This window comes from Lytechinus pictus, chromosome 5 (assembly GCF_037042905.1).
Source record: "Lytechinus pictus isolate F3 Inbred chromosome 5, Lp3.0, whole genome shotgun sequence".
Lineage (NCBI taxonomy): Eukaryota > Metazoa > Echinodermata > Echinoidea > Temnopleuroida > Toxopneustidae > Lytechinus > Lytechinus pictus.
The window spans coordinates 12,203,373-12,218,094 of record NC_087249.1 but is presented as its reverse complement, the minus strand read 5'-3'; the positions used below and the strand labels follow the sequence as shown (position 1 = coordinate 12,218,094).

The 14,722-nt window shown below is 38.5% G+C and overlaps 1 protein-coding gene across 1 annotated transcript; it reads left to right on the top strand.

Moving 5' to 3' along the window:
* The first annotated feature begins 926 nt into the window (after window positions 1–926).
* Window positions 927–14,222, top strand: LOC129262424 (protein PRRC1-like). Its single transcript, XM_054900541.2, has 7 exons — window positions 927–1,048; window positions 2,807–2,909; window positions 5,246–5,493; window positions 6,865–7,035; window positions 7,731–7,785; window positions 8,482–8,749; window positions 9,294–14,222. Exons 2-7 carry the CDS (start codon window positions 2,834–2,836, stop codon window positions 9,610–9,612), a joined length of 1,137 nt encoding a protein of 378 aa, XP_054756516.2. The 5' UTR covers window positions 927–1,048; window positions 2,807–2,833; the 3' UTR covers window positions 9,613–14,222.
* The last annotated feature ends 500 nt before the right edge of the window (window positions 14,223–14,722 follow it).

Sequence of the window (14,722 nt, the reverse complement as noted above, 5' to 3'; positions counted from 1 at the left end):
CTGGTTCTAGTTAGGATTTCCAGTTGCCCAACTGGTTCCAGTTAGAAATCATTTCCAGTTGGAAGTCCTTTCCAGTTACCCAACTGGTTCCAGTTAGGATTTCCAGTTGCCCAACTGGTTCCAGTTAGAAATCATTTCCAATTGGAAGTCATTTCCAGTTACCCAACTGGTTCCAGTTAGGATTTCCAGTTGCCCAACTGGTTCCAGTTGGGATTTCCAGTTACTCAACTGGTTCCAGTAAGAAATCATTTCCAATTGGAAGTCATTTCCAGTTACCCAACTGGTTCCAGTTAGGATTTCCAGTTGCCCAACTGGTTCCAGTTGGGATTTCCAGTTACTCAACTGGTTCCAGTTAGAAATCATTTCCAGTTGGAAGTCATTTCCAGTTACCCAACTGGTTCCAGTTAGGATTTCCAGTTGCCCAACTGGTTCCAGTTAGAAATCATTTCCAATTGGAAGTCATTTCCAGTTACCCAACTGGTTCCAGTTAGGATTTCCAGTTGCCCAACTGGTTCCAGTTGGGATTTCCAGTTACTCAACTGGTTCCAGTAAGAAATCATTTCCAATTGGAAGTCATTTCCAGTTACCCAACTGGTTCCAGTTAGGATTTCCAGTTGCCCAACTGGTTCCAGTTGGGATTTCCAGTTACTCAACTGGTTCCAGTTAGAAATCATTTCCAATTGGAAGTCATTTCCAGTTACCCAACTGGTTCCAGTTAGGATTTCCAGTTGCCCAACTGGTTTCAACTGGAAATTGTTAAATTCCAGTTAAAACCAATTGAAACCAGTTGAAACCAATTGAAACCAATTTAAACCAGTTGGAAATCCAACTGGTTTCAATTGGATTTTGGTGGGTAGCCTATCATATCGATCCCCCGCCCCATATAGGTTTATAACCGGTACCTTCGAAAATCTGAGGATCGGATCGGATAACGTGGCAATCCGAATGACGTTTCTTGACGTCACAAACAAAGTTAGGACATCGACAAGTTTAATTTTTGGATTACGACTTTTACGTGTTACATTTCGGCATACATTTGTCTTTTCAGGTAATTTTCATAATTTTCACTCATTTCGACCATGCTTATTTTGAATTTTTGCTTGATATACATGTAGCTGGAAAATAAATGAAAAAGAACGAAAAGAAATTACCGCATTAATAATTATTAATGCGTGGTACCACACGTAGAGATTGGTGTTAGAACATTAGTCTACCTTTGACAATGACACTGACAGTGTCGATGTTTGTTTCTTTCATTCTTTGAATTTCTGTTTACTCTCAAGCTAACATGTTCCCAATGTTTCGAACTCCTTTAAGAACTGACATTGTAATTCAACACTGCAAAGATTGGTGAAAATTTTATTTTGTGAAGCTTAAATTAAAACAAAAAAGGAAGGTTAGAAAAAAATATTGCAGAAAATCATTAAAGATAAAAAAATGTCATGACACTGACAACCGCCAGGGGGTTAACAATTGATGCAAAAATTTTGAGAAATATTTAGACCATAAATCACGCTAGTCCCGTGAGTATGGTCAAATACACGGTAAGCCCCTGGGGGGAGCTCCCTGGGACTGGGTTAATCTTACTGGAGCAAAATAGCGATTTTTATCCGTTTTGTCCTGAAATGGGCAATCCTGTATTTTAGGGGTTTAAATTATTTTAGGTTGCTAACTTCAGGCTCCACGACCGACGGTAGTTCAGTAGTACAGTGCGTACATACGTGCCGGGTATGGTGGGCCGTTAATGCCATTATTATAGGACTACTAGTATACAGCTAGGTAGTAGATGTAAAGTTGTATTTACCAATGGGGTATCATGCGATATATCGGGGCCGGGGGGGGGGGGTGGTATAGATTAGAATAACGGTATACCTAAAGCCGTCGGGGTGTCACGTGACCCGGGACTAGTCATGGCCGGGCCGGGGGGGGGGGGGTATGCAATGAAGAAATATAATGCCATGCAGCACGCCTTGGTTTTAGGGGGTTTTATTATTTGGGGCATAATAGGGATAATAATTAATAGGGGGTATATGGGTGAAGGATGAAGAGTATAATGGTATATATCAAACCAACGGTAATCAGCGTTACTTGTCATGGCGGGGGGGGGGGGTTATAGGCCTACTTATAGAATGAAGAAATAATATTAACGGCCCGCCATACCCGGCACGTACGTACGCACTACTGAACTACCGTTAACAGCAGTCGTGGAGCTGTCGCCTGAAGTTAGCAACCTAAAATAATTTAAACCCCTAAAATACAGGATTGCCCTGAAATGCACCAAAACGGGACAAAGTAAGTTAAAAGAACAAAAAACAGTGACTTGCACAACTCCAACGGACTCCCACTTCCCTGGTTTATCCAAACTTAATACATAAACATTAGACCAAAAGCTTCAGTCTCTGTATTTTGGTTGTTCCGCTGAACAACGTTGGCTCCACATCCATTTAAAAGGGATTGAACTTTGCAAGTAGGCCCCTACTGTGAATTTCTCGTCACCCATTCAATGAAAACTAATGTTTCTTTTAAAGGAAATTAATTTGACATAATACTAGGCCTAGAAAATCTATGTACAGTTTACTAAAGAGTTCTGAAAATCATTTAGTTTAAATAATAGAAATTTGGGATGGAAGATCATCTTGATCTTTCTCAAGCAGAAGGTTCACATGATGATGAACCAAACCTATTGTATTACTATTGTAATATAATAAAGGCAAAGTGGATGGGTGGGGTCTTTCACCAATCTTTTCACCATCTGAGATCTGACTATCCATGGGCTCATTTTCTTTATTCTTTATTGCCATGTCAGGTATTAATACTAAATTGTGTTGTCATTATGATGGAAGAAGTGAGCAGTGATGATCATAAAGAAGTCACCCCAGTAGAGGAGGCAAAGGAAACACCACCTCCAGGTATGAGATACTGAGATGATACTGAGCCTATTTGCTATGGATATGTTGTGTTATATTCACTCAGTCTGTTACCACATGGGCTAAACCCATTTGGTTTTCTGTCAATTTGATCTGTATATTGCTGTTCTACACTGCCCTCAGTCTAATACCCACTTAGTTTAATTGTCATTTTGTACAGTGCCTATTTTTTTGTCTCACCTGCATAGCAGAGTGAGACTATAGGCGCCGCTTTTCCGACGGCGACGGCGGCGGCGACGGCGGCGGCGGCGGCGGCGTCAACACCAAATCTTAACCTGAGGTTAAGTTTTTGAAATGACAGCATAACTTAGAAAGTATATGGACCTAGTTCATGAAACTTGGCCATAAGGTTAATCAAGTATTACTGAACATCCTGCCTGAGTTTCATGTCACATGACCAAGGTCAAAGGTCATTTAGGGTCAATGAACTTAGTCCATGTTGGGGGAATCAACATCAAAATCTTAACCTAAGGTTAAGTTTTTGAAATGTCATCATAAATTAGAAAATATATGGACCTAGTTCATGAAACTTATACATAAGGTTAATCAAGTATCACTGAACATCCTGCATGAGTTTCACGACACATGACCAAGGTCAAAGGTCATTTAGGGTCAATGAACTTTGGCCGAATTGGGGGTATCTGTTGAATTACCATCATAACTTTGAAAGTTTATGGATCTGATTCATGAAACTTGGACATAATAGTAATCGAGTATTACTGAACATCCTGTGCAAGTTTCAGGTCACATGATCAAGGTCAAAGGTAATTTAGGGTCAATGAACTTTGGCCAAATTGGGGTATTTGTTGAATTACAGCCATAAATTTGAAAGTGTGTTGGTCTAGTTCATAAAACTTGGACATAAGAGTGATCAAGTATCACTGAACATCCTGTGCGAGTTTCAGGTCACATGAACAAGGTCAAAGGTCATGTAAGGTCAAAGAACTTTGGCCACGTTGGGGGTATTTGTTGAATTGCCATCATATCTCTATAAGTGTATTGGTCTAATTCATAAAACGTGGAAATACGAGTAACCAAGTATCACTGAACATCTTGTGCGAGTTATAGTAGTTTTCAAAATCAGCACTGCTGCTATATTGAATCGCGTGATGCAGGTGAGGCATTCCACTTGTTTTTCTTTTAGTCTACTTGATATTTTGCAATGTGTGAAATGGAGTTTGGTTCTTCAACAATTATGTCATCATATGGGCCAGGTTGTTGTTAGAAACCGATATCCTATCTGGAAATTAAACAATATGGAAAAATGGTCTAGATCATAGATGGCAATTTGTCCAAAGGTTTGTAGACAAAACGGTTATAGGCGAACTACATGTAGGATAAGACAATGTGGAATAAGACCAGAAAGTAGGCAAAGTGATACCTCAGTCACATTGCCCCTACGGCCGCCGTACGGCAAGTCGAAAAAAGCCATTCTAACATTTTTGTACCATCCTGCCATCTACATATGGGTAGTTTGAATAAAATAAGATAAAACTGCTGTTCAACTTGCCGTACGGCTGCCGTAGGGGAAATGTGACAGGTATGAATCATCGATAGGTATACGGTACTGGTCACCATGTGTGAGGGATGTGAATTTGTACGTTTGTGGAAGAAAATGTGCAAAATGAACGTGCTCATTGTTGGTTTCCATATTTTTGAAATCCAAATATCTTTATTTTTTTTAATGATTGAGTGAGAATATTCAGACACAATAAGGTTCATATCATGGGCGTAGGCAGGTTTGAGCATGGGGAGGTGCAGATCCTTGGGAGGTGGAACTAAGTGGTATGGGGGTGCACATCTTGGGGAGGTGGAGCTGAAGTTGCTGAAGGAAAATAAGCTGTTGAAAGCAGAAGAAGGGTTAAAAGTTTCATTTTGCTTGCCAGTGTCGGAACTCCTCTACGTCAGAGGGAGGGTGCAGCCCCAAGCCTACGCCCTTGCATATTCGGTCTTGGATGCAAACACACACAGAGAGAGAGAGAGAGATGGAGAGTGGAGAATGAGAATGATACATGTAGAGGAATGAAGGACACTCAAATACTAGAATTGAGAAAGAAACCCTGATTGGATAGAAAGTCAGAACTAACAATCTTTATATGAATAAAAAAAAAATGCTGGACACTTTCTTGGCCTAAATGCTTCAGTTTTATATAATTCAATACTTATAAAGCAATCAGATAATGCATTGTCAATTAAGGTGATCATGTGAAATCACCGAGAATCCCCTGTGCCATTTTTCTCTGCTATAATCAGTAGAATATAAACATTGCACCAGTAAGTGACTAAATTTTCTTGATGTTCCATTGCCTCTATTGAAGGAGATGGAGGCAGCGCTCCACCACCTGTTCCTGACAGTACTTCATCCCTCCTGACTGGCCAGGTACCCCCTCCCCAACCCCTTGGAAGTCACATCTACCCCCCTCCGCCAGGTCCTACCAGTGATCAAGGAGCCATATCATCCATGGGACAGCAGCAGCCACAGATCTTCACACCCTCACTACCTTCTGAGCCAGTGGGGACATCAGGGTATTCAGGGTATGGGGTGGTGTCCAACCCTGACCCTCAGGTAAGATGTGACATTGTAAACTAACCACAGGCAAAAGAGGTCTGTTTGTATCTCACTGAATGTTAAGCCTGGCGAACACCACATTCCAACCTATAAAATGATACATAAGCCATGGTGTCCACCAAGCCGTGGGGAAGATTTGTCATTATTCTCTTCACAAATCATCGTATAGTCAATCAGTGGCAGGTCAATGTATTGAGATTTAGTTTCAGATAAACATATAACATCAAAATCTTTTATATAACACTCAAGTATACCAAGATCAAGTTTTTTTCTTCAGACCACATACATTTAGCCCTAATATCTTAAAGTTATTATTTAAACCCAAATCCAAATCATCAGATCGAATAGTACCTGCCAAGTCCTATTTTGACCATTAGAATTTCTTTAACTGATCTTCAGTCCATCCAAGGCGGAAGAGGTCATCACTTGTCTCCACTATGTATTTCTTCTCCTTCCCATTCTTTGCAACAACGCAAAGAATGCGGCCATCGATAGTCCAAACTTTCTTGGTGTTTTCTGCTCTTCGGATAGCACCAAGAAAATTGTAGTGATTAAAGTTCTGAATTAGTTGTAGAAATCAAATTCCAGTCCATTCCTCCCAATAGGAATAAAACAAAATTCAATTCCTAATTGTAATGACGTCATCATCATCTGTGACTTGAAACCGATGTGGACTATACTCCAACCACAGGGCTGCAGCAAAGCTGAATTGTGGTTTTAGTATTCCTTGTATTATTCCAAACCTTAAATAATTTCACTGCTTGAAACTTTCACACTTAGTGCAAAAGTGCAGTTTGTCCAAAAAATTGCATCGTATCTAATCATGTAGTGTGTGTCAAGCTTTATAGCCACTCTTGGATGCGTCTTTACTCAGAAATCTTTCTCTCTCTTTTCTAGTCTTCCCTTTGGACGCTTACTGCTAATGACTTGTTGATAGACAAAGATAATAGGGCCAGGGACAAGCCGCATAATGCCTATGAAGTAGCATCCTGCAAATGTTGTTGCCCTGTCTTTCCCAGCCCCAATGTTTTGTCCATGATGAAATATTTATGATTGGCAATGAAAAAAATACTGCAGGAAACGAGGCAAATCAATTTAAAGTTCTTTGAATGTAATAATAAGCATTCGTTAGTCATTTGTTTTAAGAAAATTAATGAATTTATGTCAGGGGTGGGGAGTTCTGCGTTTTCGGCACTTTTTTTTTTCATCATATTTTTATTTCTCAATTTTCAGCTTGTTTTTCTTTTCTTTAAATGAATTTTCCCTGTACAAAATATAGAGACTTTCCTATTTCTTTTCATTATGGGTTATTCTTATGATTAATGATAAATAGTTTCAGAAGTAACTTTACATGATTCTTTCTTGCAGAGCCCTCCGCCAATGGAGATCCCCCATCAAGCCAGCGCCACCAGTAGTACTCCCGGGATTACCCCTGGCCTTCACCCTGAATCCTTAGGAGGGGGTGCAGGAGGGGGAGGAGGAGGAGGTCTCTTTGGTTGGGGTAGTGGTATCATGAGAAAGGTCATGGAGAAAACTAAGGTAAGAACACTAGTACACTACAACTTTAGAGGTGTTGTGCTTCAATCAGTCTCCGGACTACAAGGTCCTGTGTTCAAATCCCACAGCAGCACTTGCATCTTCTGGCAAGGCATTTGTCTATGTTTGCCACTATAGGTATTAAATATTTATCCAGTAGAGAGAGATTCATTGAATACTGGTTTGCCCGGTGATGATAGCCTTGCAATGTGCAATGATAAAAAAACACACATGCATGAAGCTCTATAAATGTCACATATTCAATTTTAAATAATGATACTAATGAATAATAGTCAAATTATGAATTCGGCAAGATGAATATTCAGTGTACTTCTGTTTCAGATTCCTTTTTCGAACAATAAAAAATGTGGATTATTTTATTGATTCAAATCAGTCTTCAAGGTATTGAGGATAATATAGAACTTCCTGTTAATGACATATATCAACATTGTAAGGAATACAGTTTAAAAAAAAAATAATAATTTAGGTTGAGATACGATGACTCTATATCAACTAATATCCTTGAAACCAATGCAGATTTTGTATGAAATGGTGTGAGTAGGTTAAATTTGGTGATTTGATAGCTACATCCAGGTCGCCTCTGAAGTGATGATTTGCCCATCACCTTCACCAAATGGTGATCATCTGATTGTCATGTACTCCTGTTTATAATATTTCATCTAAATTTTAATTTTTAGAGCTCAGTTGATTCAATGATAACAACACTGGATCCTGGTATGGCACCGATTATTCGTAAGTATACATAAGAATTATCAGTTTAAACGTGCATGTCTCCGGGACAAAACACTGCTAAACACAGCGTTCCTGTTATTGTAATGATATGTTTTCACCAACTCCCTCTCTTTCTTGGACTAATTTGTAACTGTTATGATTATAATTATATTGTTATTGTTCATTTTACATGTTGTTATCAGTATGGGGCCAATTTATACAAGCAGTTGTGCTTTGTTTGACCCCTCCTCATGTAAAATAGTTGTATTTATATATATGTATATCTTTGACGGTGGAAATAAATTTGAATTGAACTGAATTGAATTAGATTTTACACATCTGGGGCCCGTCTTACAAAGAGTTACGATTGATCCGATCAATCACAACTATGGAAAGCCAGCAAAGTCAACATATAAAATGCATGTTTGTTCAAAAAAAATTCTAGATAAAAATGTATTTCCATAAATTCATTGATTTCTTGACAATTTGGTGTGTTCTCCTTTGTTTACCAAAGACATTTTGCAAATTTTCTGTAGAAAAAATTATAACACGGATGGATTTGCATAGAGTTATGATGGATTGGATCAATCGTAACTCTTTGTAAGATGGGGCCCTGATGAATTAGTGACAAGAAAGTGTGATATTTCATAAAGCTAGATTAATAGACTGTGACTAGATAAATAGTTGATTGATTGTGTTGTTGTCTTGTATGTGCAGGTTCTGGAGGAGATGTGGACATCATCGTCGCATCGGACAAAGAAGTGAAAGTGGCGGGAGTCCGGGATGCATTCCAGAAGGTGTTCGGTAGGGCAACGGTTACGGGTCTAGCTGCCCAGTCCAACATCGCTCCCCAGCCCGAGGGGTACGCTGCAGGGTTGAAGGGAGCGGAGGAGAGGATCTGCAATCTCAGGAGAAGTGGAGAGGTGCATGAGAAACAACCCATGGTGTCGGTCGAGAGCTTCATAGCGGAGCTGCTCCCAGACAAGTGAGTGATTATGTACACATCAGGCAGAGGGAGGGGGTGGGTTAGGGTGGGTGGGAATCACAAAGAACAGAGCTAGCACTTGAATTCCCAGATGTATTGGGTATGTAATGCATTATCGCATTGGCTAGCCTTTGCTCAGGAGACATGGGGGGGGGGGGGGGGGGGGGCCTGTTCCAGAAAGTGTTACGATCGAACGCAACTCCAAAAAATGAAACGCAACTTGATTTCCTACCAATGAAATGCGCGTATTTGGGATTGCGCTTGATTTTTTAGTTGTAACTCTTTCTGCTATGGGCCGATGCTTAATAATCGCTGAAGTTTGACTTGGGTGAGTTTTCCACGTTCAAATCTTATCTGTTTTCTTTGGATAGGACTTGGTTAGATCTTAGTTTGGTTGGGAGAAAAATAGCAGGACGTTAAGTTTGCTGTTTATATATCTTTATCTCTGATCTGTGGTCCAAAGTTTCAGTCACATTTTCAGTTTCATTTTTCTCAAAGAGATTATATTGCCTTGTATTTCAATCATGTCCTTTGTATTATGCAGGTGGTTCGATATCGGGTGCGTCATCCTCCAAGATCCCTACCATGGAATAAACCTAGAGAACTTCACCCAGGCCACGCCCATCCCCTCCGACGTGGTGGAGGAGGCGCAGAGACTCACCCCTCCAGACTACAACCTGCGGTGGTCGGGGCTTGCCGTGACCATCGGCGAGGTCATCGAGAGGACAAACCAGGGAATTCCCCGATCAGACTGGCACAGGGTATTCACCGGGATGTCCAGGCAAGAGATGATTTACAGTGCGGCCATCTCACTAGCAGGAACGTACAAACTTCAGCTGTCCGGGAAGACGCAAACAATCTGAATTGAACTCTAGAGGGCGGTGTCTATAGAGGACTTGACTGATTGTACGCGGGAATTACCACTGTCCAAGAGGAACTCGGCTCAAAAGTGATGGTTGCTTTGCAATCGATGGTTTGAAGACTCTTTTTCCTATGGGAAAGACTCAAATGGTATCGTTCCGCGATTAGGATTCACTACCTAGAGTATAAGATATTAGAATTAATCCAGTCGAGGCATGAATTTACAGTTGCTAGATTCAGTCATTATTACCCACAATGTAGGCAAACAGTGCCAATGCCAGGATAGCTAGCTCTTTGAAATCTGTTGAGTGGGTCGGGAATTACTGTGAGCAAGTTTGCACTTGTAGCTACCTCAATGGTATGCATGACAGGAGCAGGAGTCTCCATGTATCCCCCCCCCCCCCCCCATCAAACCTGGGAACTGTCAGCAAAAAGCCTTAAACCTTTTGCCAAGGTTCCATGTAAATACATTTTTTTTCCATTGCATAGGAATAAACAAACACTACTGGAAAAGACTACACACTCACAGGCAGTCTGCGGAGAGCCTTTGGTATCTCGTCGGCAGGGTATTCATTGTTCTGTAGCACAATTGACCAATCAAAATGATGAGCTCTCCTGCTCCACATGTTTGAGTTGAGCCGTCGTGAAAGACGGCTCCTGATTGGTTTCTACCATTGGTAGCTACTCTGGGTAAAATATATTGTTATCATCATCATTATTATTATCACATCGGTAGCAGATTAGAATTGAGATTTAACAGGCTACCCCACTGCTTTAAGAGGAAGTTCTGCATCGATAGAGAAAAATAAAAACATAAGGCTGAAAATTTCATCAAAATCGGATGTAAATTAAGAAAGTTATGCATTTTTAAGTTTCGCTTATATTTCACAAAACAGTTATATGCACAACTTAGTGATATGTAAATGAAAGTCGATTATATCCTTCACTCACTATTTCTTTTATTTTATTGTTGGAATAAACAATTATCAATATCTCAATTTTTACAGATTTGACAATAAGGACCAACTCGACTTAACTATAAACTGTTAAAATAGTGGTAATTCCACATGTTCAGGGAGGAATAAGAATTTGTTTTACATGACAGTGGTGAAAATGAGAATTTTTCATATTTGATAGAATAAAATACAAAAGAAATAGTGAGTGGGTGATGTCATCAGTGTGCTCATTTTCATGCCGACCAGGATGTGCAAATAACTGTATTGTGAAATTAAGCGAAACTTTAAAATGTCCTGTCCTAACTTTCTTATTTACATCCGATTTTGATGACATTTTCATTCTTTTGCTTGTTGGAATTTTCTCCTTTTATTCAAATCAAATTTTTGTTGGGGTGGACTTGTCCTTCAACAATTCACAGCTCCATTATTCTTTGACAGATTTTCATCAAACCTTTAACAGACATTTTTCTTTTTTGTCGCCTTAATTGAAACCAACTTATCGTAAGGGTGAAGTTTCCCTTTAATTCGCAGCTCATCAGTAGTCTTTCCTCATCAGACCAAAAACACTATACAGCAGGAAGGCTTGGCATAGGTACATTTTTTATGTCAATTGACAATCAAATGCAAATTTGTACTTGCATTATTGCATTCTGGCTATTTTCTGAAATCATTTTCTGAAATCTAAAGGCAATGTTACAATATTTGGAATATTTCCATTAAATTTTTAATGAAAGATTTTGAATTCATTGCAAATGTGTGGCATATATTTAGAATTAGGAAAGAACCAGGACATTCCAGGCCAGAATTAATCTAGCTATGATATTAAAGAGACTGGTAAACATTACAAATGTCTCATTTACAACAAAATACCTGTACTTGATGTGCGCTGTATCATGATTATGTTATAGTGGGCGCATCGTGTTCTAGTTGTTCTGACTCTCGCCTTTCAAACAGAGGGTCGTGGGTTCAAATCCTAGACATGGTATGTTTTCCTTCAGCAAGAAATTTATCCACACTGTGCTGCACTTGACCCAGGTGATGTGAATGGGTACCTGGCAGGATTAATTCCTTGCATGCACCGAGTGCCGGTGATGGTAGCTCGAGCTAAAGCCGGGGCAATAATAGCAAGCGCTTTCCTCGTGCATAAAGCACTATATAAATCCAGCTATTATTATCCCTTTAAGAGATTCAAGTATCACATGTTAGTATATGGAATAAAATGTGGATTGTGTCTACACGTATACTAGTAGCCTCTTATTTTTCATTCTTTGAAGCGCAAAATTATGTTTATCAGGTGCAATTTTTTTGGAGCTTAATTTTTAAAACATTATTGCACAAACAGGTGACAAGTGGGTCCTTGCAGCTCAAGATTTTTTTAAAGTCAAATCAGTTAAAGTGGTCGAGGTTAATGAAGTGAGATTAAAAAGTTTCACAATGAAAAATGTTTTGTCATGGATGAATGGTGATTTATAGATAATTGGGCTTATGATTTTTAGGCTTTATGATACTTAGTGCTTCTAGGAAAAATTAGGGTCTGCATGAAAAGCTATGCTTACGGCACACATTCTTTTCCAGGAATTTTCTCTACCTTTAGTTTTAATTATTGCCTGCAGAATTTAGATATTTTTATAAATTGAGTAAAAAAAGAGTTATTGTCTTATGAAATGTAATTTCTGTTATTGTGCCTTTTGAAATTTGTGAAATGATTAAGGAAGTTCAGTTGTACAACCTTGATAAATTTTTGATAAGGAATCGTTTTGTGAGTCTGTTCGAAATACTGTATTCATTCACCTGAGCTGCATGTTAACTGAAATCAGTATGTTTATGGCTACAGTGTGACAAATCAATATATGAAAAAATTACGGAGGCATGGGGTAACAAAGACATTTGGGCCTGTTAACCAATTTCACACCTCCAGATTTCTTACATCAATCACAATTTTGTGGTCCAGTGGTTAGAGCATTGGACTCATAATCGCAAGGTTGTGAGTTCGAATCCTCACTCTGCCATTGCCTCCTCTTTGATGAAAAGGCCCGAGAGTAATATCTGTCGTCTATAAGGTCAGCCACTATGACTGATTAACCTAGACGTAAAAATGTTTCCTAGGTAATTGGTTACATACCAGCTTGGCGTTTACCAGCAAAAATGCTGTCCTGCCGAGTTCCTACGGGAGTTACCATAAACAGAAACACAGCAACAATTAATTAAGCACGTGTATTGATAGATTTTGTATGTCCAATTATAAATGATATTTTGTTAGAGCGCATTAACATCAGGTTTGTTACTTAAGGGTACTGCATTGATGAGCCAACTGTCTACATGTATGTAGAAATATACAGTGGTTCCATTAGTGATGCACCTGTAGGATCAAGCTTGATAGTACCCTGGGAGAAAACCATGCATGATTCATTAAGGACGCTTTCTAAATATTTACACTAAATTGAAGCATAATAAATGCATGAAATCTGCTTTAAAAGCCCAGCTCACACTATGTGATCCGATGCAACGCGAAAATCGCAATTGTATTAAATGTGAAAGTTCAAAGATGTAAATTATTTGATTTCGAGTTCGGCATAATGTTAGGAATAATAAAAATCCTAATTTTGCTTTCCGGCAAGCCCTGTGGTCGGAATTAAGTCAAAATCGGCTTCAAGTCGTAGCCGGTGATGACATCATTACGATTTGGATCTGAATTTGCTTTTATTCCTACAGGGAGGCTCAAACTGGACTGAATATCTGATTTCAGTAGTCCTGCCAGGCTACAACTATTCTGAACTCTGAAAGCCAAGATTTTATTGGAATGTTCATATAAAATGTTATTATAATTCTTTGAAATTTTGATCGTCGCGAATTGCATAGTGTGTGCCTGGCTTTAGATGACAGATTCTAAAGCTCCTTTGTGAATGTCAGACATTTGATTGACAATGATCCTCAATTTATTGTGCTCTACATGTAGTATGGGGTATGGTAGTTTTAAAGCCCTTTTACTCAGATTGTTGCCCATTAATGTGCGCATTCCTACCTTGGTAGTGAATACAGGCCTCTCAAAAATCGTTCTGCAACTTGAAGTCAACTGAAATTGAATTTACAGATACAAATATAGCTTCTGTAGCAATTGTTAAAGAAAGGTGTAATGTTGAGGACATTTTGAAAATCGATTAACTTCCTCAATTTTGAAATGAAATTCTATATTGTGAAATGATTACTAAAATTCAATTACTTTCATTTGCAAATGAATTTACAGATTCTTTTATGGCTGCTAGCAGCAATTTATGTAATATGAAGAAGTAATATCAGCTACGTATCCAGCATCAGATCCTACAAAGCATATCATGTGCCCAAACATTTCTTGGTCATAGTTGATGCTGGATACGCTATTGAATATCCAAAATGTTCAGGGGATTTCTTAAATTCCTTTGTTTTCTCAATGTAGACAAAAAAATTATTTATGTGAAATATTTCAATGTATTAAAATTACCTTTTTAAATGTCATGTACTTGTGCATGTATCTCAGTATATCTTCTTCAAGAATTCCATGTATACTTCCGTTTGAGTGTCTTAAAATTGGTTTATAAAAAAACATCATTTTATTTATATATTAAATTGTGGCTGTAGGCTGAGCTGAAGTATTCAATAAAAGAGAAAGAAAGTGTAAACCTGTGTTATTCTGTTTCATACCTTGCACATCATTGTTAATCATTTCAAAGTAAATCAATGTTAATGTATGAGAATACGATACAATACAATACAATTCATCAAAATATGGAGCAAATATGAAATTTATGACATTAACGATTACACTTAATTTTTCGAATGGTTATGTGCATCTAGCAAACTTGGTTTACAAATGAGGGAAAACCGGTGATACCACACAATACGTACTTGATGATACATGAAATGTGATTTCTTTTCTTCAAATTTAATGTGTAACATTGCTCAATTCCCTCCTCACCTACGTGTAAAGGGGAGAACTGAAGTGGGAAAAAAAATTAAACACTTTCTTTAAAAATTTATTTCAACACAAAAGATTTAACACAAAGAAATGCAGAGTATTTGATTAGAAAATAAACCAATGAGATAGTGTATATGCCTGGACAATAAAAATATTGTCAAAGGAAATGGAAATGAAATATTCAATAAATGAAGGAACACAAAA